Source organism: Narcine bancroftii, chromosome 1 (genome assembly GCF_036971445.1).
Source record: "Narcine bancroftii isolate sNarBan1 chromosome 1, sNarBan1.hap1, whole genome shotgun sequence".
Lineage (NCBI taxonomy): Eukaryota > Metazoa > Chordata > Chondrichthyes > Torpediniformes > Narcinidae > Narcine > Narcine bancroftii.
In genome coordinates this window covers 195,769,242-195,793,506 of record NC_091469.1, presented here as the reverse complement: position 1 = coordinate 195,793,506, position 24,265 = coordinate 195,769,242, and the positions used below count along the sequence as shown (strand labels likewise).

Sequence of the window (24,265 nt, the reverse complement as noted above, 5' to 3'; positions counted from 1 at the left end):
ACTGCTGTTTGGTTATAACCCTGTGAACCTATGCGTGCTTTGCATTAGCAAATGAGAGTTGCTATTTTTCTTAGAACTGGAAATTTTGGCTGGATTACTGAGGAAAATAAGATTTTCCTTGATCTACAAATAAAATGATAGGTGTGAATATTATGCTATATTAGTAAACTAAAGAGGGAGTAATAGATATTGCAATAAATTTGTATCAGAAATGAAGCAGTTAATTAATAAATTTACCCTGATCTCTGCATCCAGTCATTGTATTGTAGATTTTTTTCCCAAGCTTATTTTGTTAGTACTGAATAAAGTCTTTGATTTGTTGCTAAACAAGTAACTCAACTAACAGTTTTCATAACTGAAATACCTTGTAATATACACAAGCACCCTGTTGAATTATACCTTAGTGAAAATGTTTTGGCACACTGTGATCAAAATTGGGAGACTTTGTAACTGATTTGTGTAAGACTCTATCACCCTTGTATTTTCAGGCAGGTCAAACAACTGAATCTTGTTTTTTTTGAAATTTTACAATAGCTGTGGTTAGTTGCCATCTATTAAAATGTTCTTTTATTATGCCATATAAAGAGAGGGATACCAGCTCTCTCCACTGTCCACACCACAGAAGGTTTCAGTACAAAATCTCCTGAATTGAACCAAGTAGTATCTTCTGAAACAAATTTGATTTTAGTTGAGGATATGAAAATAAAGAAAATGATACTAATAAGGAGGCATAAAAATTTAATTACAGTCAATTCAGCAATATTATTAATACCGCTATTGATAGGTGTTGACATACAGATTCTTGGAAATTACAGTTGGGGTTTCAAATTCACCATTTTTGAAAATGATGGGTGAATAGCTGAATTTGTTGATGAATAGGTAGTAAAGTAAGTTGTGAACAGGGCCTGAGGGAGTTACAAATTTATGCAGGAAGATTAGGTAAATGGGCAAATATCTGGTAAATGGAATATAAGATGTGAATATGTTACATTATTGATTTTGGGAGGAAAAGTTGAAAAGGATATAAATTATATGATAAGAAATTGCAGAGTATACTCATGCATGATTTACAGAAGGCTCATAGGCCAATCAGAATTAAGAAACATGACAAAATGTTACTGCTTATTGTTGGGGGAATTGAATACAAAAGTAGGGAGAATATATTAGAGAAATACAGTATGTGTCATTGGTGAGATCACATGGACTACTGAATACACTATTGGTCTCCTTATTTGATAAAGGATGTTAGTGTGCAGGAATCGGTTTAAAAAAATACTGAACCAAAACCTGGAAGGAGTAGGTGATCCTGTATCGAAATAGATTTGTATGCAAGAATACAAGATCCTCATGTTGAATGATTGAGGAACAAAAAAGTAAGGGGCTGCTAATTTAAGTCCAACGAAGTGAGTTTTTTTCTCTCTGATTCTCTAGACTCTCTTTAAACTCTCTCAAATAGAAATGGAATCAGAGACTTTGTATAGTTTTAGGCAGAGATGGATATTTGGAAAGCAAGTGGGTGAAGATTTTCCATATCCAGACAGAAATGCATATTGGACGAGAGCAGAATTTAAGTAAATGGAAAATTGTTAGAGGTTTGTATTTACTAAACAATAAATTAAATGGCAAAGCCTAGGGAAGGCATTGCCTTGAAAATTATGAAAAAAAAGTGCAGATGCTCAAAATTTGAAGGAGAAACAAAAATACTGAAAACACTCATCAGGTCAGGCAGCATCTGTGGAATCAAGGAGAATGAATGTTTCACTTTCCCTCCCTTTGCCATCATATGTCCATGGGGAGCACCTAGAAAGCAAACACTAATCATAACTCATTCCTGGGACTGAATCCCCTCCTTAAAACAACTCTCAATGTTCAGGACAGAGGTCAAGTCCAGAGTTCCTTCTGCTTCCTCAACTGTTCAGCCATGCAGACCAGAGTCAAGACTGCAGACCTTGTCTGAAGGGTTCATTTCTGCATTAAGAAATGTATTTATTGACTCAATCTCTAAAGGTGTTTTTACTTAAACTGTGATAATGGTAACTGAATCTAGGTCCTTGCACGTCATTTAGTGCTGAGTGGGGAAATGTTGATTTCACAGTAAACTTGATGTCTCTATTGTTCTTGTAAAATCTGACTGGGAAATTGTTTATTTCTCATCCTGGCCATCCCTCGCCTTAACGAGTGCATGTGTGTGATAAAAAGGTGAATGAATTATTCAAGTGCTTCAAAGCCAATGCAGCTTTAACTCAGACGGCATTGATCTGAAATGAGCACACTTTTCCTTGTAAACAAAGCTTTAAAATATTCCCTGGGTCCTGTCAGCCACAAATCCATAAAATGACACATTTTATTACTGTTCATAAACACTGATGTGCTGCTATTCTGGCTCAATTCTACTTAAACTTTGTGCAAACAGGTAGTCATCTGAAGTTCTACACAGTAGAAAATGCCTGTGGCAACAGTCGATTTTTTTTTTTTTGTTAATTGTGTTTTCTAAAAGTCTACCATTTAGACTTGATTTTGAACAAGCAAGTTAGTTTGTACTTTTATGTTGCTATAATTCCCTCTTAAACATTGATCTATTTCACATTCCAAGGGATACAGGATTTCCATCTTTGTTTATAATATTTTTGATGGTTGTACTTTTCCAATGGTTTGGACTTGATTTGCAGTTTTAGACCACATTTGAAGTATTGTGTGCAGTTCTTGATCACCACACTATTCAAAGGATGTGGTTGTGCTGGAGGGAGTTCCGAGGAGATTTTCTAGGATGTTGCCTGAATTGGAGGGCTTTAGTTATGGGGAAGGATTAAAGAGATTTAGTTATGATGGAATATAGTCATTTTGTTTTCCCTGGTGCAAAGGAGGCCTGATAGAAGTACATAAATAAGAGGCCTAGAAAAGAAAAGAAAAAAATTAATAATAAATAATAATAAAAAGAGAAGAAAAGAGGGGGAGCTTTGTTGTAATGTGAAGATAAAAGTCTTATCTGGAGGGGGTTGGGTGGGAGAGAATAACAGTCTCTGCGCAATCAGTTGACACTTGAGAATGGGTTCGCAGTCCGAATGGAGAGGGGAGTTGTGGTTGCCCGACAAGGGGCGACTCAGAAAGGGGGGGGGTCACTTGGGGTTAAGGGAATTTTAGATGTGGGAATAGTTGAAATATTTTATGTTTTAGTAGTGTTGTCAGACAGTGCGTTCAAAAAAAGAAAACTGAGAAATGGAAATGGGGAAAGGTGGTGGTGAGGAAGCGGAAATGAGAGGTAAACAAAGTATGAAATGGCCATGTTGAACTATATGACTATAAATATTAACAGAATACATAACCAAATCAAAAAGAAGAGGCTATTAAATTTACTGAAAAAAAGAAAAAATAGATATAGCATTCATGCAGGAAACACATCTAACTGAAGTGGAACACAAGAAATTAAGGAGAGACTGGGTAGAGCACGTAACGGCAGCATCTTATAACTCAAAAGCCAGAGGTGTAGCTATATTAATCAATAAAAATGTACCAATCAAAATAGAGGAGGAAATAATAGATCCAGCAGGGAGATACGTAATGTTAAAATGTCAGATATATTCAGAACTCTGGAATTTGGTCAATATATATGAACCTAATGAAGAGGATCAAAAGTTTATGGAAGATTTTTTTTGAAGATTGTAGATACACAGGGGAATATATTGATAGGAGGGGACTTTAACCTTAATTTGGATTCAAAGATGGATAAAACTGGACAAAAGACTAGCAGAAAGAACAAAGTAGCTAAATTTATGGTTAAATCAATGCAGGAAATGCAACTTTTGGATAGATGGAGGAGACAACACCCAAAGGAGAAGGAATACTCATATTATTCAAGTAGACATAAAACATACTCAAGGATTGATATGTTTTTGTTGTCAGCCCATATCCAAGGAAGAGTTAGGAAAATGGAATATAAAGCTAGATTGTTATCGGATCACACACCCCTGTTATTAGCAGTCGAGCTGGAGGACATCCCACCAAGAACGTATAGATGGAGATTAAACTCCATGCTACTTAAAAGACAGGATTTTAGAGAATTTATTGAACGACAAATTAAAATGTACTTTGAAATAAATACGGAATCAGTGAAAGATAAATTTATGTTATGGGATGCAATGAAAGCGTTCATCAGAGGGCAGATAATAAGTTATGTAACTAAGATGAAGAAGGACTACAATCAGGAAATAGAACAGCTGGAAAGGGAAATAGTAAGTACAGAAACAGAACTAGCAACAAGGGAAGATACAACAAAAAGAAGAGAATTGGTGGACAAAAATATAAAATATGAAACACTACAAACGTATAAGGTGGAGAAGAGCATAATGAAGATAAAGCAGAAGTATTATGAGCTAGGAGAAAAAACACACAAAATACTAGCTTGGCAGCTTAAAACAGAACAAACTAAAAGAACGGTATTGGCATCAAGGAAAAAGGACAAACAAATTACATATAACCCAACAGAGATCAATGAAAACGTCAAAAAATTCTACAAGCAATTATACCAAACTGAGAACGAAGGGAAAGAATACAAAATAGATGAATTTCTAGCTAAAATTGAACTACCGAAATTGCAAGAGGAGCAAAACAAATTGATAAAACCATTTGAAATAGAGGAAATACAGGATATATTAAAAAAGCTACTGAACAATAAAATGCCGGGAGAGGACAGACTCCCAATAGAATTGTATAAAACATTTAAAGACTTATTAATTCCTCCTCTCCTGGAAGTAATGAACCAGAATAAATAAACACAAAACATGACAGATTCATGTAAAACAGCAATAATTACAGTAATTACATAAGTCGGGGTAAGATCTACTAACACCAGCATCGTAGAGACCCAATATCTCTACTTAACTCAGATTATAAGATAATAACTAAACTATTAGCAAACAGATTGGCCAACTGTGTACCAAAATTAGTAAAACTAGATCAAACTGGATTTATTAAGAAAAGACGAACAACGGACAATATCTGTAAGTTCATTAACTTAATCCATGTAGTTCAAGGACATAAGACGCCAACAGTGGCAGTTGCTTTAGATGCAGAGAAAGCCTTTAACAGGGTAGAATGGAATTATTTATACAAAGTACTACAGAGGTTCAACCTACCAGAGAAATATATTAATTGGATTAAAGCATTATATAAGGGACCATTGGCGAAGGTGACAGTAAATGGATATATATCGAACCAATTTAAATTAAGCAGGTCAACTAGGCAGGGATGACCACTATCTCCCTCACTGTTCGCTTTAGCTATAGAACCCTTGGCAGAACTAATAAGAACAGAAAATAAAATAAAAGGGATAAAAATAAAAGGAATATAAAATCAGTCTATTTGCAGATGACAGAACCAGAATTATCAATAAAAGAATTACATAAGAAATTGAAGGAATATGGAGAAATATCGGGGTACAAGATCAACGCAAATAAAAGTGAAGCGATGCCAATGAATAATGCGGATTTCACAAAGTTTAAGAAGGAATCACCATTTAAATGGCAAACACAAGCAATCCGATACCCAGGCATTCGACTAGATAATAATCTAGGCCATCTATACAAATTAAATTATCAGCCATTAATGAAGAAATTACAAGATGATTTAGAACACTGGAAAGATTTACCACTTAACACTGATAGGAAGGATAAATTGCATTAAGGTGAATATCTTCCCAAGGATACAATACCATTTCAATCGTTACCAATTCCCTTAACAGAGGAATTCTTCCATGAGCTAAAGAAAATAATAAGGAAATTCTTATAGAAAGGGGGGAAACTGAGGATAGTGCTAGATAAATTAACAGAATGGTACAAACAAGGAGGCATACAGCTACCAAACTTTAAGAATTATTATAGAGCAGTACAATTAAGATATCTATCAGACTTTTATCAAACAACAGAAAAACCAGATTGGACCAGGTTAGAGCGAGATAAAATAAGGGAGAAGGTACCAGAACATATACTTTATAAGTGGGATGAAAAACTGGTGCAACATAGGAGTTCACCATTACTGCACCATCTGCTCAACATTTGGAAGAAGATTCATGTAGAAATGAAAAAAACATATTACCAACTACCAAAATTATTATTGACGCAAAATCAATGAATCCCTTTCACAATAGATAACCTTTCCTTTAGAGAATGGGAGAGAAAAGGGATCAAAAGAATAGAAAATTGATTTTTGGGAAATCATTTATTATCTTTTGAACAAATGAAGTACAAATATGGAATAACTCACGGTACAATGTTTGCATACCACCAACTGAAGACCTACTTAAAGGACAAATTGGGAAGCAGGCTGAGGTTACCAGAAGGAAGCAGCTTTGAATATGTGATTACAGACACAATGATAATTAAAAGATTTATAACAAACATGTACATCAAGCTGCAAGAGAAAGAGAATGATGAAATAAGCTGTAAACCCAAACAAAAGTGGGAACAAGATCTAAACATAAAGATAAAAAATGAAATATGGGAAAAGCTATGCTCCGGAACTATGAGAAATACAATAAACACGAGGTTACTCATGATACAATATAATTGGTTACACAGGCTATATATCTCGCCCCAAAAGTTAAATAAATGGGACCCAACAGTATCAGACAGATGTCTTCGCTGTAAGAAGGAAACGGGAACAACAGTACATGCAATTTGGGCATGTGAGAAAGTGGAGAAGTTTTGGGAAGATCTAAATCAAGTATTAAATAAAATCACAAGAAGCAACATACCAAAAAATCCAGAAATCTTTCTTCTAAGTAATATAAGAAGTAAAGAATTAGGCCTCAAACTGGATGAAGCACAAAAAAGATTTATTATGATAGCCTTAGCTATAGCAAAAAAATGTATAATGTCAACCTGGAAATCAGAAGTGAGCCTGAGAATACAGCAATGGTACATAGAAATGAATAAATGTATTCCATTGGAAAAAATAACATATAATTTAAAAAATAAAGTCACATTATTCGAACAAATTTGGGAACTGTACATGGAACACAACAGAAAGGGCCTACTGTGGACCTCCACCCCCTAAAATGATAGAATGAAAAGAAGACGAAATGAACTGACCCAGTGTGTAAAAGTAGATGATACAATTTTCTTGTTTATTTTCATTGTGTGATGACATTGTTTAATGGGTTTATTGTAATGTATATGTTGAATGTTTAGTGGCTAGGGAGGGGGGTGGGAAGGAGGGAGGGAAGGGAGGTGGGAAAAAGGGGAGAAAATGACACTGTGTATATTCAAGAGGGAAATGTTTGTGTGCATTTTGGTTGATATGGTTCATAGTGTGAAAAATAAAATTTAAAAAAAAAAATAAGAGGCCTAGACAGAGTGGATAGTCAGTTTCTGAAGATAGGGGTTATCAAAAACAAGAGGTACAGGTTTAAGATGAAAGAAAGGAGGTTTAGGGGAAAAGTTTTTTTAAATCTCAGTGAATGAGTGTAACTCACTACCAGACTAAGTAACAAAGTTGGATACAGTCACTATCTTTAAGAGTCATGAGGATAAATGCTTTAATAGGCAAGGTATAGAAGAATAAGGACCTTGCAGGAAAATGGACCCAGGAAGACAGAAGGTAGCAAACCAGGTCGATCATAGGCCCTGACCTCAACCATTGCAAACATCTATGTGAGCTGAGAAAGCAGCCAACTTCCTAAAGGACAGTCATTGCCCTGGTCACAAACTATTCTCACCGCCACCTTCAGGCAGAAAAAGTACAGAAGCTTGAAAATCAGCACCTCCAGGTTAAGAACAGAGTATTTGTAATGACTATAAGACTCTTGAACATCCCCTTGGTACATTAATCATAGACAGTACAAAAGGATTGCCTGCACTCTTGTAAGTTACTTTTCTTTTTCATGAAGATTACTGTGAATATTGTCTATCTTTTGTATTTATTGTCTATTTTAACCTAATTCAATAAGTTTGCTCTAACAATTCTTTTGTACAAGTCCATGTTTGTTTGCAGCAAGGAAGAATGTTGATGCAAATGTACACTGTACAATTATTATCATTATTATCCATGGGATTAGTATAGTATAGCAAAGAAGTCTGTATGGACACAATAAGCCAAAGGGACCATTTTCTGTGCTTTGCAACTTGATGACTGTAGATATTTGGTACATTTCTGTTCCGTGTAGGTTTCTCCCTTTAAGGAGGAACTCAGAAGCAGACATTTTCAGATTTATTGTCAGAGTATTTATATATATATATATATATATATATAAAACATAAACATACAACCTTGAGATTCCTTTTTCTTGCGGGCACTGCAGAATTACCACTAATTAGTAGTGCCAAAAATAAACTGTACACAGTGCGAACATGTAAACAATGAAAAGAATTTTATAGTCTTTCACTCACAGTATTTCCCAATTGTGTTTGGTACGTGCAATATCTAGAGTTGTGAATCCAGAGATTTACTATCTGGACTGTGGAATATTCTAACACTCAATTTTGAATATGACAAAAATAAGACCGAGTTTTCTTCTGACAGTATTTGATTTTATCCAGCTTCAAGGATTCACATGCTGTACAGTGCACATTTACCCCTTTGTGCATATACTTGCATCCTTTTTTATGTAAGGTGACCAAAACTGTAAATTATATTCCCTGTTGGCCTTTTTCTATTTTAAAAACTTTACTAAGTTCCAGAGTGCTCCCATTCCTCAAGTTAATGTTTGTCATTTTCATAAACCTCTTCCTTGAACTTAGCACTACCCTTAATTTTCCCTGTCACAGATGAGCCATTTTTCCTGGCTTTGTGCCTAAAAGAAACATTTTTTTTAACCTTCAAATTATGCCAGGAGTTGCTGTCCAGTGTCATAATTTCCAGTGTAGTTTCTTCATCAACTGTGGCCACTCTTCCCTTGATAACTTGTTAGTTTCCTTTGATTAGAGTTACGACCCTACTTTTGGATTGAACTATATCACTTTGTAAAATCTATAAAGAAGTGGTCAATTTTCTGTAAACCAATCTTCACTACAAGATTATCTATAAACCCTTTCACGATGCACTAAATAAGATCTGAAAGGCCTTTCCCCCCCCCCCCCCAGTTGATTTTTTTCATCATATTGACCCAGAAAGCCATATTGTATACATTCCATCAATTCAACCACCACCTTTTTGCCATTAATTTGATGTGCCATATCCACACAATTTGTCATCTGCTATGTTTCCTACGTTATAATGGCTACCCTATTACAATGCCAGTGAATTTATTTAGAAGGATCTGAAGTCATGAACTTTTGGTGTACAAGTGCAGACCTTTCTTCCTTTTACATTACCATGACCATCTTCATTCACTGGCTTAACCAGTTGGTCACTTTATAAAATCTAAGAATTCCACCACATCAGCCCAGATGTCATTTAAATGAAAATGACAAGAAGTAAAAAAAACCTGTGTTCCTACCTATTAGTTGTAACTGGTATAATTTTCCTCTAGTGAAACATATTTTAGTAGTAAATTTCTTGGCAACATTTGGTGGTGCTCCCAGTTTCCAATAACCATTAATTCAAAATTTATGACTTCTGCCTTGTGGAATCTAAACACTGCATCCGACAGGTAGTTCTGTACTGCAAAAGGTTTCAGCCCATGCATTGTTGGGGCAAAGTCAGCAGACTTCCCATTGATCTTTGACTGCAGGGCATGCCAAAAGGAAAATTGAAGTAATCTTATTTTTTTTTAAATCTACTTAAAAGAAACATGCTGCTGAATTTCTGTTCACTTTGTTTTCCCAGCCTTTACCTTGTTGTTTCAGTGTTCACTTGTGGAATAAGATTCCTGTCTAATTAGGAGCTACTTGATCTCCTACAATTGGTGTTTTCTTCTGCTTTAAAAAAAACCCAGACCTAGTGCAGGTTGAACAGAGATGATCATTAGGACATTTTAGACCCAGACATGCATATAAAATCCATTCCCCATCTTAAAATCCTCCATTCTATTTAAGTAATTTTTTCTTTATATTGCTATTATAAATCATGTCCTCATTTATCATGTTCAAAATGGAGTATTGCAGACTGTTTTCAAGCAAAAACCAATACCTGATGAAATGATGTTTCAGCTTTTGAAAAATTAGTTTTCATTGCTCAGAAGATGACTTGGCAGAAATAAAGAAATATTATACTATTATGAATTTACTATTGTGACTAATTTCTAATGACATTTTTAAAACATTCTTCAGCTTTGGTATCATTCATTCGAGCATATGCCACATATCCAACAAATCTAAAGCATATCTTCCATGTGAAATCTCTTCACCTTGGACATGCTGCCAAGAGCTTTGGACTCCGGGATGCACCACAGAAGCTAAATAGCACAATAATGACCAATGAGCAGAAGAGGAAGCTTAAACCAAGAATGAAAAGGTAAGGGCCTTGATTGCCTCATTTAATTGTTGCATTGTGATTGGGTATATTGTATATTCACTGTGGAGCCCTGCTTCAAATGTTTCTAGTTGCTTACAATAAAGTGGGACGAAGCCATTTCTCTAGTTGCAATGAAAGCAGGTGTTTGCTCGACTGGAAAATATCTTGGATCTATACAGGAAAGTGAGGCCTTGTTTCAGAATTATGATTGATGCCTGATCATTGGAATCTTTCAGTGTTGAACTAGCTAGTTTTGACTCTATGCTATTCAAATGAATTTGTTACCCAATTCCAAAGATTAATATGAATGTGCTCTCAAACCTTGTGTAGTTCAGTCTAATTTTTTACATGATCTATCTGATAATTTTGCTTGCTACTAACCCTAAACCTATTCTCTAAATTGAATCATGAGACTTTTCTGTGTTCTGAATTGTCAAGGCTGTATTGTAACATTACATGCCTCAGGATGAAGAGAGGAAAAACTCTCTCGAGTTCTGTTCTCTTCTCTTGTTTTGGCAGAGATGGCAGCTGCTCACATAAATGAGGGTTTTATTTGAGTTTCCATTAAAAGTCAGGAGTATTTTCTGCGAAGATGGTCTGCTAACAGTGAGTGAAAACAGTACATGGAGTATATTCTCCCTTGTGTACATTTAAGTTGGATCGATATTTCTGCCCTGGGGCTAGGTGAAGGGTTGATTACTATCTTCTCTGTTCTATTCAGCCACCCATATTCCACAGGAGAAAATGGTGGCACATGTGAGTGGAGTAATTTTCTATAGGGATTCAGAATACTTGGTACTTACCAGAGTTAGCTAGAGTGCACTTACTCTGGCTTGCATGTTTTATGCACATGTTTATGCCAGGCCTGCTGATGGAGTCACTAGCTGCTGCAGTAAACATGCTGCTTGTTTGCAAGCAGTTGAGATTTTTGTTCCCTCTTGGGTTAAGTCTCACAGATCCACTACGAATTTGTGGTTTTTTTCCAGTAGTAGATGTTGAATTAAATAAATATATTGCTGCCATTGTTTTCAAGAAGAAAAAAAAATGAGTGCCAAGAACTGGATGATGCAGAGAATTGCTCTCTCATTAGTTGTATTCAAATTCAATCAGGATATAGTTAATCAAAATAATCATCTTGTTATTAGTCCGAGCTGAGCCATCTTTCTTTCACTGAGCATGGCTCCGCATTTGACACAAGCATGTACTATACTGGGATTCATTGAGCGAAATTCATTGGGTGGCACAGTTAGCATAGCAGTTAGTGCAATGCTGTTACAGCACTGGTGACTGCAGTATGAATCTGGCGCCGTCTATAAGGAGTTTGCCCATTCTCCCCGCGTCTGCATGGGTCTCCTTCAGGTGCTCCTGTATTCCCTCACCATTCAAAACGTACCAGGGGTTGTAGATCAATTGGGCAGCACTGGCTTGTGGGCCAAAAAGGCCTGATATCGTGCTGTATTGTCTAAACTTTATAAAGACATTTGGTATAACGGTGAATGTTTTATTGTGGCTGGGGTTAAAACCAAGAATAGAGTTTAAGTTTACATCTGTCCATATCAATATTGATGCCATATGGCCAAAATGAAAATGTTAAATATTCCCATCACCTCTGCAGACACTTTCCATGATTAAAAAAATCAGTGGAACAGAACCAAATCACAAAGTGACAACCAAAGTTGTGTTCAAGAATACCTTGAAACTGGCGCACTCTTCTTGGAAAGAAATTGGAAACTTTTTTTTATTTTTCTGGGATTTTCTGCTATTAATAACTGTTGATTCCCAGGTAGCAATTTGGCTCAAATAAAACAGGAAAATGCTGTAAACAGCAATAGTTAACTTTTCAGGCTGAGGATCTTTTGGCTTGAAACATTAAAACTCTGCTTCTCTCTTCACAGTTCCTGCCCTAACAATATTTTCTCTTTTTATCTAGGACTTGCTATGATTGGAGTTTTTTTTTAATTTTTGTTTACAGCTGGCTCTTCAAATTCAGTTAGCTGTACGCTGCTGCAAGTCAAATTTGGATTGAAGTGAAAAATGAAAACTAGTTGGTAGCGTTGGTATGAAAGAAATCTATAATGTGTTAGTGAAGCTTATCCTAGAGGAGTAGGGATCCCAACTGCTTGTAGATAAGAACAGCGTTAACTATAGCAGCTGGCATATCCATCAGTATGCCTGTCAAAAATTTATGCGTGAGACATGCGTGGTAAAATACCAAAAATATTAAGAGTCCATTTCATTCTCATGCCAAAATCCTTCATGCACCATGACTTAAACTGTTAGCAAATTGAAAGTGTAGCAATGACTGAAATAACCACTTTCTTTGGGAATCTCTTGTAATGGAAGAGATTCACATTGCAACATGAAATGGGGCCTATATCCTCTAGCCATCTCTTGGGGCGGGGGTGGGGGTGGTGGTGGGGGGGGGACTCACTCAAGCAGCAAGAGGGGTCTTCCTTTTCTTCAAATGGTGCAAGGGATCTTTTGGATCAACTGAACATGTAAAACGCCACAAAGTGTCATCGCAGATCGCACACTGGGATCTCGAAGATGATTTTGAGTCATTACGTTAGCCACAAAGTTAGAAAGGTGCTTAGACTGAGCAGAAGTCACTCTTCCTAATTTTTCATTTTAAAAATTATGAAGTTACATTTTTGCAGAACTATTTTATAGAGATCTTGCACAAATGTTCACCAAGGTTTGCCTCACTGCCATGCTGTAGAAATACAACTGGGCTCAATAAATTCATAAACTAAAGAGAGCTAGCAACAAAAATATATCTCGAAGGATCATATCACACCTCAGATCAAAGGAGATCTTTCATACTGGGTAAGTACTTCTGAAGAAAGCCCAAGCTGGTTCTGAACATGCTGGTGTAGAATTCTAATTATTTTTATCACCTGAAGAGGGGTGAGAAGAGAGAATCACCTATGTTCCATCAGTGTGATAATCTGTTCATTGGCTCCAATGTGAATGTCATGACAACCTCTTCTGCCTATGACAGTCACAAACAATTGGCTCTTGTCTATCATAAGCCATTGTCATGCATTGGATTTACTTGCAGGCCACCAGCCACAACTCTGTTTTAAACCAGTTCATTTTCTGCCTAAAATGCATATTGGAGGATGTAATGTAAAAACATTTCAAGATACTAGTTGGTCTCCTACGGTGTTGCATGCGGGAGATGTCTAGACCAAGTATATTCTTGGAATAGAATGGATTTGAGAAGTAGTGCATAATTGGACCAGGGTACACAATGCACATTTTAAAATAGTGCTTTTTAATTAGTTTAGTATTAGTTGACTGTACAGTACTTCCTCGACAGTACAAGCACAAAAATAAAGGGCTACAGTGCCATCTCTAGTAGGATGGTTTAATTACATTATGACATGTTTACATAGACAATCTTACAGAGAGGAATCTTTAATGGAATTGCACCCACTGATAAAATGTTTTTAAAATCAGTGGTATAAGGTGTTCTTATCTGAACTTTTTGTATTGATTTATTGTTGTAATAACTTTTCCCAATCAGTAATTTATAAAATGCTTCAATGCAAAAATTGTTCACAGTGATTATTTACTGTAATTCATGAAGATTGTTAGATGCTCCAAGGAATTATTTGACCATTGTACAGAAGATAGTGTTCTATGAAAAGATCATAGACCCAAGATATGCTATAGCAGAACGAGACAAACAGAAATCTCAGCTCACTCTAACATTTGGATCTCTTGAAACCATAGGTTTATTCTCAGTATATATATATATATATATTCTGTAGTATGTTAAGCATTTTGATAAAAAGCATGGAGATTCCTTGAACTTTAAATTATGTTCACTTAATAAATGCAGGTAAATGTTTATACATTTTTAATTACATTCTGTCATTTTTCAATGTTTGATTCAGTAACCCATTTCTTGAATTCATACCATTGTACAATGTATTGTGCTGTAAAGTCACTGGAGCACATATTGGATTTTATCTCTGATTTCAGAACCAGATCAAGGCCATAACTAGAATGATCTTTTCCTAAGTCTAACCCTGATCCCTGTTTTATGGGTTAAGGTCCATAAGAGAATTCAAATTATCCATAACCACTTGAGTTGTACAGCATGAAATGTGGTCCTTTGGCCCACCAAATTCTGCACTGGTTGATTCCATTCTTTCCATGTTCCCAAAATCTCTGAGATTTTACCACTCACCCACACTCAGGCCAAATTTACAGTGGCCAATGAATCCATTAACCTGCACATCTTCCAAGCATCCGAAGTAAATCCACATGGTCACAAGGAATGTGCAAACTCTGCACATACACCTCAAGTTCAGTATTAAGCCAGGGTGGCTGGAAGTTTTTCCTGCTGTGCAATTAAACAATAATCTATTCTGAAAGACGTCTTTCATTTCACTTATTGATAACCCGCATGACTTTTGGTCCATCAACATCTCAAATTTTAAATTCTTCATCGAATATTTAAATATCCATGTTAGTCTTTTGCAAGGAGATTGGGAATAAATTCCGGGTCATGATAGTCTGTGGTGAGGTGAAGCCAGACCAAGAATAGAGTATGGAGAAAGAACTGTAATCTTATAACACTGAAAGAGGGCAGCAAAAGGGTTAAATTTTAATTTTGTTTTAAATTAGATATACAGCACGATAACAGGCCATTTTGGCCCACAAGTCTGTATCGCCCAATTAACCTACACATCCAGTACATTTTGAATGGAGGAAAGATACCGTAGCCTCTGTGGGAAAACCCATGCAGCCACGGGGAGAATGATTAAACTCCTTACAGACAACATGGGATTTCAACCCCGGTCCCGATCGCTGGTGCTATAAAGGCATTGCCCTAATCTCTACGCTAACCAGTTAGAATTTTATATTTCAGATGTTGAGGAACTGCGAACCATATTCATTGAGAAAGATTGTGGATGATGATGCATTGAATGGGCTGAATGGTATGATTTAGAGCATGAAAGGCTCATCAATCATGCATTGCTATAGTCTAGACTAGCGAAGAGACTGGTGTGTGAGAGGTTCAGTAGCAGACACGTTGAATCAACATGATTTGAAAGGTAGAAATAGGTCATTGGGATAGAGAGGATACATGCAGAAAATGGGCAGGCATACAGATAGCATTTAAAAGTTTGCAAATAATGGGATTTTAGCTAAGGTCGTAGGTTAAATTGGAAGTTGAAAATGATGCTGACAATTTTCTGAACATTGAACTAAACAAATAATAGATCTAAGATTAAAGATGAGGATTAACCATGCAGAATCATTTTGGGAAATGAAGAACCGGTAGAAGTGATCAAAACTTAGTGCTATTGGTTATGTGAGACTGACCTAATTTCTGTGAGTGATAATGCATTTAAATAACCTGGAAGTGGGACTACAAGAGAGTGTGAAAGTATCCTTCTATAGACTCAAAATCACACCATAAAGGGAGGAAGAGAAAGCTTTACTGGAGTTACTCAGGTCACAGCTGGAAACAAGCAATGGTATTCTTACAATGCTTCTCAATGGAGAGAGCCATGGTATGATTAATTCTGTCAACCACTGAGATCACAATTCTTTGTGACTAAATTAAGGGCATTTCAGGACAAGGGGAAATGCAAGAAACTTTTTAAACTAATTCTTGTATTGGAGCTGAGCTGGCTGGCCCAGCATTAATTGACTCTCCCTAGTTGCCCTGAAAAACTTGCACTTAAGCAGGAGACTGTTGAGGTGTTGAGACCCATGAAATTATACCCAGCTTGATCCATTGACCTCAATATTTAATCAAGACTGGGAAAAGACTGGGCAGAAAGAGTTATGGTTGGGGAACTTGGAAAAGTGGGGTTCCCAGACACCCTGCTGAGATTAACTGTGTGAGATCTTATAGCTGGTCTCAGAAGGTTTTCTGCCTGGTGGGCAACCAGATTGACAGGTTGGCAGCTTGATGGGCATGAAAACAGATGCCAGCTAAGTTGGAGATTGCCTAGTGTTTGGGGGCAGAAAAGGGCAGCAGTGATTGAGGGGTCTCAGGTTCCTTGGGACATTGAGTAAGGGAGATGTAGGGAATCAAGACACAGGGGTTGTGTTGGGAGTGTCAGAGGTGACAAAGTTTGCGCCAGGAGAGGCAAGGATTGTGTCTGGAGAATTAGAGATGGTGAAGATTATGTAAGAAGAGACGATGGTTGAATAGGGGAGATATGACGGAATCTGAAGTGGAATGGGATTACAAAATTGAATTATGAGCATCTTCTGCTTTGTCAGAAGATTGTAATGCGTCAAACATTTGCCTTGGGCAGTATTTAAAGGTAATTTTCAATAAGGGAATTCATATTTATCTCTTTAAAAATGTAACCAATGTTCCAGATAAAATCCTTTGTGCTTCTTTATCTGTAGTTTCTAACATAATATGGCTTGAAATCAAGGCCAGAATTCAAAAGATGTTATCAACAAAACAAAACTCTTGTGTAGCTCCAGTTGTTGATCTATCCTCCTTGTCAAACAGAGTAATGATAATTAAAAGGGTCTATTTTAAAACTGTCCGTTTACAGACAATAACTACCTTTATTATTCTCTGTAATGCCTGTAGTAATGTCAGATCACAGCTTGTGCTGCAATTAATAGAATAGACAACAATTTAAACTTGACCCAATTGAAAGCACTCACTTGACTCCATCTGTGTCAGGAGATTGCATTGGAGTGGGTGAAGGGGATAGGGTTAGTAGCTGGTGCAGTAAACAGCTGCTACTTAGTACAATAAGCAGTAAGAGGTTTGTGTAAACTGAGCACCTGTTAGACAAGGATGCTCCTGTCAGCTGGCAAGTTGGTCTTCCTTCTTTTGAGCGAAGCCTACCAGTGTCATTTAGTTTTCTTGGATTCCTTGATAATGTAGGCACACTATGGCCAATCTCTTTTTGTCAAAAAGACTGAGCTGTATTATAATTAGTTACTTTCTTGTATTGCTGTGGCTTTTGCTTTGGAGTAGACTGGTACATTCACTAACTGGAAGCTTGTTCGCTGAAGGATTTGGTTTTATGATTTAGCGTAATTACTCAATGTGATTCTTGCTACATCACATCTTGCTGTATTTATTTGAAACTTAGTGTGTAAATGATGGTGTTCTAATCATTTAATAGTCTATATTTATTTGACCTGTTAATTCATAGTAATTTTCATTTTGAAAACTCTCAGTTTGATTTTGAGTATGTTACTGTAATTTTTTTTTACACACATCTCTACATACCCAAGGTAACTTTCTCAGGTAACATCACCCAGTAGCTCACCAGGTCCTACTTATGAATATGGCATGTGTTCCTTCAGCTGCTTAGTCATAGTCCCTTTCCTCTGCAGGTGTTGATAACTTTGGTCATTTTCCCTCGTCCTTCCCATTTTCCTCTTGTCCTTTGACCTTTGAAACCTGCAACTTTGACTCGCAGATCCTCCTAAATACCTCTTCCACAAAGCACTCTGTGACATGATGAGAACTGTTGAGTGACTGGAAAAGAATATTTAAAAAATCCTACTAAGATGGGCAATGAGGTGGCAGATGCCACTTAATGTACTAACCAACGTGTATTGTATATTTGGAATATTTATTCTTTATAAGGGAAACAAGGTTCAGCTCAAATGGAAATAGATTAATAGGAGACTGAATTGCAGGAAATTGGCTAGTAGATGCACAAGTTATTATCAGTGAGGGCACCTGAGGCCAAACAAAATCCTTGGTTTTGAATATCATGGCAGGGAAAATCAAGGCAAGCACATTTTATTGAATATGCTGCAACCAGTTTTGCAGCCTTATAGTGTGTATAGTTTTAGATACCATATCATGTGAATAATGAAAAAGATTGGAAAAGCAGCAGAGCATGTTCCTTGGATGTTAGCAGGGATTGAGATATGTATTTGTGAAACTAAGGCTTTTTCTCTGGAAATGAATGAATGCGTTAGCAAAACTGATGTGTTCTGATTAGGTAAGTAATAATTACCACTATTCAGTAAAAGAGTCAAAGTAGACATAAATTTTTTTAAAAATCAAAGAAGAATTGATGGAGATTAGAAAGCACTTTTTACAAAGGTCAGTGAAAATGTGGTATCCTTTACCACAACAGTTGTTGTGGCAGAGTCCATTGGTAGATTCGATGAGAATTGGCTCACTGCTAAATAATAATAGAGGAAACAGGAACTAACCAAGAGACTCACACTAAACTGAGTCACTTATCATAAAATAACCAGTGCAGATTTAATGAGTTAAACCAGACATGTAATATTCTGTAGCAAGTCATGTGACATTCTCAGTGTAGTTGTGAACCAGCTGTTAGATAACATTTTTATTTGAACTTCTCTCAAATGAACGATCTATCTTGATTAGGGTCCTTGTACATTAAATTTTGAACTGTCCGGTCACATAGTTGAGGGTGCTTGGCATCCAGCATTGAAACAACAAGCAGTTTTCAAGTTTGGGGTGATAAACTAACTCGAGGACATTTAACTAATTCTTGATTAATTTGGTTGGAGTAATACCATTGTAAATGTTGCTCCACTTGAATTGCACCTCCTACCTACTGAATTTAGAACAAGATGTGGAGAAGTAGGTGGTCCAGATGGTATTGAACAAAAACTTGTAGCAAAGAGCCAGCAAGATGCACAAATCTGTGATCAAAAGTGGACGACAAGAACAAAACAAATGTGGCTTAGTGTGGTTGCTCCTCTTGTAAGCAACCAACTGGCTCCCATTCAGCTGATCAGATTGTATTTAGCTTCTCGTGCTGCTGCCTGTCTGTGAATGGTGCGCCCTCTATTGCAGAGATCCCCAAGGGGTTATTCTGTAATCTTTACAACAGGAACAGTGGGACACCATTTTCTCATGTAGCTGCCTTTCTTTCAACTTTCATGGCTCTGGCTGGCACCGCATTTGGGGCCTAGGTTTATTAATTTTGTATCAATTCAGCTTTTCCTCCTTCAAGTACAGAGATAAATTTTCTAACATTTCCCATTTTTGCTACCATTCTATAATGTTTTTGATAAGAAATAACATCTATGGCAAAGTCTCAGTATTTATGCTGTACACAATCTTTAAAAGTTCCTGTTCACTATGAAATAAGTTCACCAATTAAATTGCCAACAGTTACTAAACAATATTAACGTAATTAATAGACAATAGACAATAGGAGCTGGAGTAGGCCCTTCGGCCCGTCGAGCCAGCACCGCCATTTTACAGATCATGGCTGATCACTACCATCAGTACCCCTTTCCAGCCTTATCCCCATAACCCTTAACTCCTTTGCCCACTAGAGTCTTATCTAATTCTCTTTTGAACATAATCAGCGAATCTGCCTCTACCACACTCTGTGGCAGAGCATTCCACAGATTCACACTTCTCTGGGTAATTAAATTGGGTCTCTCATTTTGCTATATCATGTGTTGTATTTTGGGAAAATTGTTTTCTTAATTCAGTACACTGAATTTGGCATAACTGTGGCAAGAGACACAAAGGTTAAATCTGGATGAGTTGTGGGAATTCTCATCTCTGCCTTTGGAGAAAACAGTGACCAGTGCCACAACATGGGCCACAGGGAAGTATGCCTCTCATCTGTCCTTAAAACAGTGTGGATGACAGCCATACAGACTCTGTGGCTTTTACGGCCCTATGGCTTTTACTGCCCAGTTTTCCCATAATCACATTTAAAAGTGAAAGTATGCAAAGTACGGCAACATCTTGTTCTGGTAGTGGCCCATGGCTTGATTTCATTTTTCATGAGTGAGGGATCTGCATGTTTTTGGAAAGGCCCCATCATGGGGTTTTCCATAAAAATATAAATGATGGGACCTTGAATTTTTTTAAACATGAGTGTAATATGTCAAGTTACAAGCCAGTAATGTAACACTCATTACAGAAACAAAATCCATAGTGAATGCTAAAATTCTTGATCATTTTGACATTGGTATATGGATCCTGAGAGATAATTCGGGGGGTGGGGGGGGTGGAACAGCACACGGCTATGTAATATCTATAGTCACCCTTTTGGTGTCACTATTTATAGATTCTGCTAGTGGCATCTACTGGTAGTAATAGAAAAATACTGACTTTGCATTCCTTTTCCATGTGTAAGTGGGATCAGTTAAGTCCTTCTATGGTATTGAACTACAAAGATGGTGAGAAACTCATTTTAGTCAAGAGACTTGGGTGGGGGGGGGGGGGGAGGGGAAGGGAGGGAGCCAGGATGCAGAAAGACTAGAAGAAATGATTTATTGTGAAATTAATGTGCAAAGTTTCAGCTTTAAAAGCTTGATCAATGTAGTTTTATTGCTGTGTGGTAGGGAACACTGTAATTGAAAATCTGTTATGAAATGCAAAGTAAAAGATTTGTAACAAAATTTAAACAGTAAACAATTATTTTGCACGACCGTGTAATCAACAGTGATGCTACTGCTAAGAAATTGTATTTGTAAAAATGAACAATGTATTGATTCAGTACCCTGAATCAGTGAATTGACTACTGTATGTTGAGAGCTTAATCTGTCATGTAAATATAGATAAACAACTAAAAACAAATGATCCCAAATAGATTATTGTAATGGTGACAACAATTAGACTAAATGCAGTTTCACCACTTTCATAAGGTGACATCGCCTTGATTGTTTTTTAAGTTTAATTCACTTGGCAGCATTTACCAATGTGTCTGTAATGTTGAGAAGAAAGTACTGACGGACTAGACTTCCCTAGAGAAACCACTGGGGCAAGAGGCTGTATTCTGTTGCTTGACCCTTACCGGCAGATGGCCATCAGGAATCAAATACCCATGTGCTGGGAGATGGGGAGAGGATTTAGCAGGGTGATTATTCAGAGATGAATAGAGTGATTAACTGATAAAGAGCATGTGAGACAGGGTTGGGGGCTTTGATCCTCGGTAATAATGCACTGACTGTTGTTAGTGCAGTGGGATGCTCCATAACAAGAAGGGACACCAATGTATTACAGGATTACACAGTTTGCTGTTGCCTTTAACCCTGTGATGGCCAGTAACTATTTCAATACTGAACAAAATTCTAACCTGATTTTTGTAGGATTTTAATTGAGCTTGTAACTTGATGTTTGGAGGAGAGATTTTTCAGTCAAACCATCCATTGAGTAGGGGGAGGGGGAGGAGCTCAAACTCTAGAGTTTGGACCAGAATTAGGCCATTCAGCCCATCAAATCTGCTCTGCAATTCAAATTATGGCTGATTTATTTTTCCTCTGAACCCTATTCTGCTACCTTTTCCCCATAACCCTTACAAATCTAAACCGTACATTGAAACAACTGGCGGAAAATGTGCTGACCAGTCTGGTATGGGGACACCAATACCCCTCTGAATGTAAAGCCCTACAAAAGATATTGGATGCTGCCCAGGACATCACAGGCAAAACCCTCCCCACCATTGAGAACATCTACAGAGAACACTGCCGTCAGAGAGCAGCAACAACCATCAAAGACCCACACCACCCAAAACATGCTCTGTTCTCGCTGCTACCAACAGGAAAGAGGTATAGATGCCACAAGACTCACACCACCAGGTCCAGGGATAGCTGCTACCCCTCCACCATCAGACTCCTCAACCACATATTCAGTCAGCGATGTTAGGACTCTTTTGCACTTTTTTTTAATATATGTATGTCAGTATTGCACAGTCAGTTTGTTTACACTACTTTATTTGTATACATATGTACGTTGAGTGTAATTTTTTTTGCACTACCAATAAGTGGCAATTCTGCCTCGCCTGCAGGAAAAAGAATCTCAAGGGTGCATGTGATATCATGTATACTCTGACAATATATCTGAAATCTGCGATCATGTGTCAACAAATTCTCTCCCATGAGTGACCTTTGCCTCTCTCAAGTGAAAGTAATTAGAAAGTGCTATTTTGGTGGATTAAGATGTTCTAAAGACATTGTCGCTTCTTAAAGTAGTTACTGTAGTTAGCATTTTGCTTCAGTAATATTATGTGGACCGATTGCTTCTTTTCCAGTGTGTTTATTTGTTTACCACTAAGGATAGAAAGTCTTCTTTGGCTTGGCTTCGCGGACGAAGATTTATGGAGGGGGTAAAAAGTCCACGTCAGCTGCAGGCTCGTTTGTGGCTGACAAGTCCGATGCGGGACAGGCAGACACGATTGCAGCGGTTGCAGGGGAAAATTGGTTGGTTGGGGTTGGGTGTTGGGTTTTTCCTCCTTTGCCTTTTGTCAATGAGGTGGGCTCTGCGGTCTTCTTCAAAGGAGGTTGCTGCCCGCCAAACTGTGAGGCGCCAAGATGCACGGTTTGAGGCGATATCAGCCCACTGGCGGTGGTCAATGTGGCAGGCACCAAGAGATTTCTTTAGGCAGTCCTTGTACCTTTTCTTTGGTGCACCTCTGTCACGGTGGCCAGTGGAGAGCTCGCCATATAACACGATCTTGGGAAGGCGATGGTCCTCCATTCTGGAGACGTGACCCATCCAGCGCAGCTGGATCTTCAGCAGCGTGGACACGATAGAAAGTAGAGATTCAAGAACTGAAAACACACACCTTTCTACCCCCTTGAATTAATAAATTGTCTGTCATTACATTTTGCAGTTTAATGACTTCTACTGCTATGAGAATAAACAATTAAATATGAATTATAGAATCGTAGAGTTGTATAACACAGAAACAAGCCCTTCCCATCCTTCTACATGAATCTCATTCGCCCCCATTGGGTCTGTATCCTTCTGTGCTTTGCCTATTTAATGTTATCTAATTGAGCCCACCTCACTGACAAAAGGCAAAGGAGGAAAAACCCAACACCCAACCCCAACCAACCAATATTCCCCTGCAACCGTGTCTGCCTGTCCCGCATCGGACTTGTCAGCCACAAACGAGCCTGCAGCTGACGTGGACTTTTTACCCCCTCCATAAATCTTCGTCCGCGAAGCCAAGCCAAAGAAGAATTGAGCAAATTAACAGAAGCGTGACTTCCACAGAAAGCTGTTGTGTTATTATTCTTAAGTGACCCATTAGTGAAGGAGGCAGAACTGTGGAGAGGGTTTACCACCATGCCTCTTTTCAAATTCAACTGAGCAATCCATGAATGGTCAGAGATGAAATGATAGTAGAAAACACTTGAAGTGTTCAGCAGGTGAGATGGCCTCCAGATGGAGAAATATTAAATAGTTTTAACATATTTTAAAGAATGTGAAGCCCAATGATTCAAAAACCAACAGGAGGTTAATTGGGGTATGTGGACAGCACGAGCTTGTGGGCCAAAGGGCCTGTTACTGTGCTGTCTAAAATTTTAAAAATTGATACTTAGTCTGCTCTGTTTTCTGGATTGTCCATTGCAAACTGAAATTTTGGGTACTTGGTTAGTTAATCCCATTGTGGTTTAAGTCTGTCACTGGCCACTCTCTGTGTACCATTTCCCCAGTTTACTTTTTCCTTGCTGCCTTGCCTGGAGACGTGAATCCCATTGGCTGGAGGCAAGGGAAGATCTCAGACTCTATACTTGAGAATTTAATTGGAAATCCAATGACCTGCAAAACTGAGGAGGTAAATCGATATCATTTAGCAATTACATTAAACTCTCTTATAATGTAAAACTAAAACAAGGAGTATAATTTGTATTATCCTCTTTCATGATTCACCTCCTGATGCCCAACACATCTTGCCTATAGGCAGTGCAAATGGCTTGTTTATCGCAGAGATCCATGGTCTAATTGAAGGTCTGTGTGTGAATTTGATGAAGTCTGTCAGTACTCTACACTCTTTCAGCTGCTAATTACTGACATAGACCATTCTAATAAGGTGATTAAGCAACCAGCCTGTCACCTAGGCCATTGTTCAAAGAATGTGAGAGAACAACAGACAGGAACAAGGCAATAATTGAGTCCCAGAGAATCACA

The 24,265-nt window shown here is 37.5% G+C and overlaps 1 protein-coding gene across 2 annotated transcripts in view; it reads left to right on the top strand.

The window, feature by feature from the left end:
- The window catches only part of ddx31 (DEAD (Asp-Glu-Ala-Asp) box polypeptide 31), a 106,867-nt gene that overhangs the window by 74,460 nt on the left and 8,142 nt on the right, over positions 1–24,265 (top strand). For both annotated transcript variants that reach the window (XM_069887180.1, XM_069887189.1), the window contains one exon: positions 10,203–10,386. In XM_069887180.1, the coding sequence (XP_069743281.1) occupies positions 10,203–10,386 (184 nt within the window). The remainder of the gene's footprint in view (positions 1–10,202; positions 10,387–24,265) is intronic.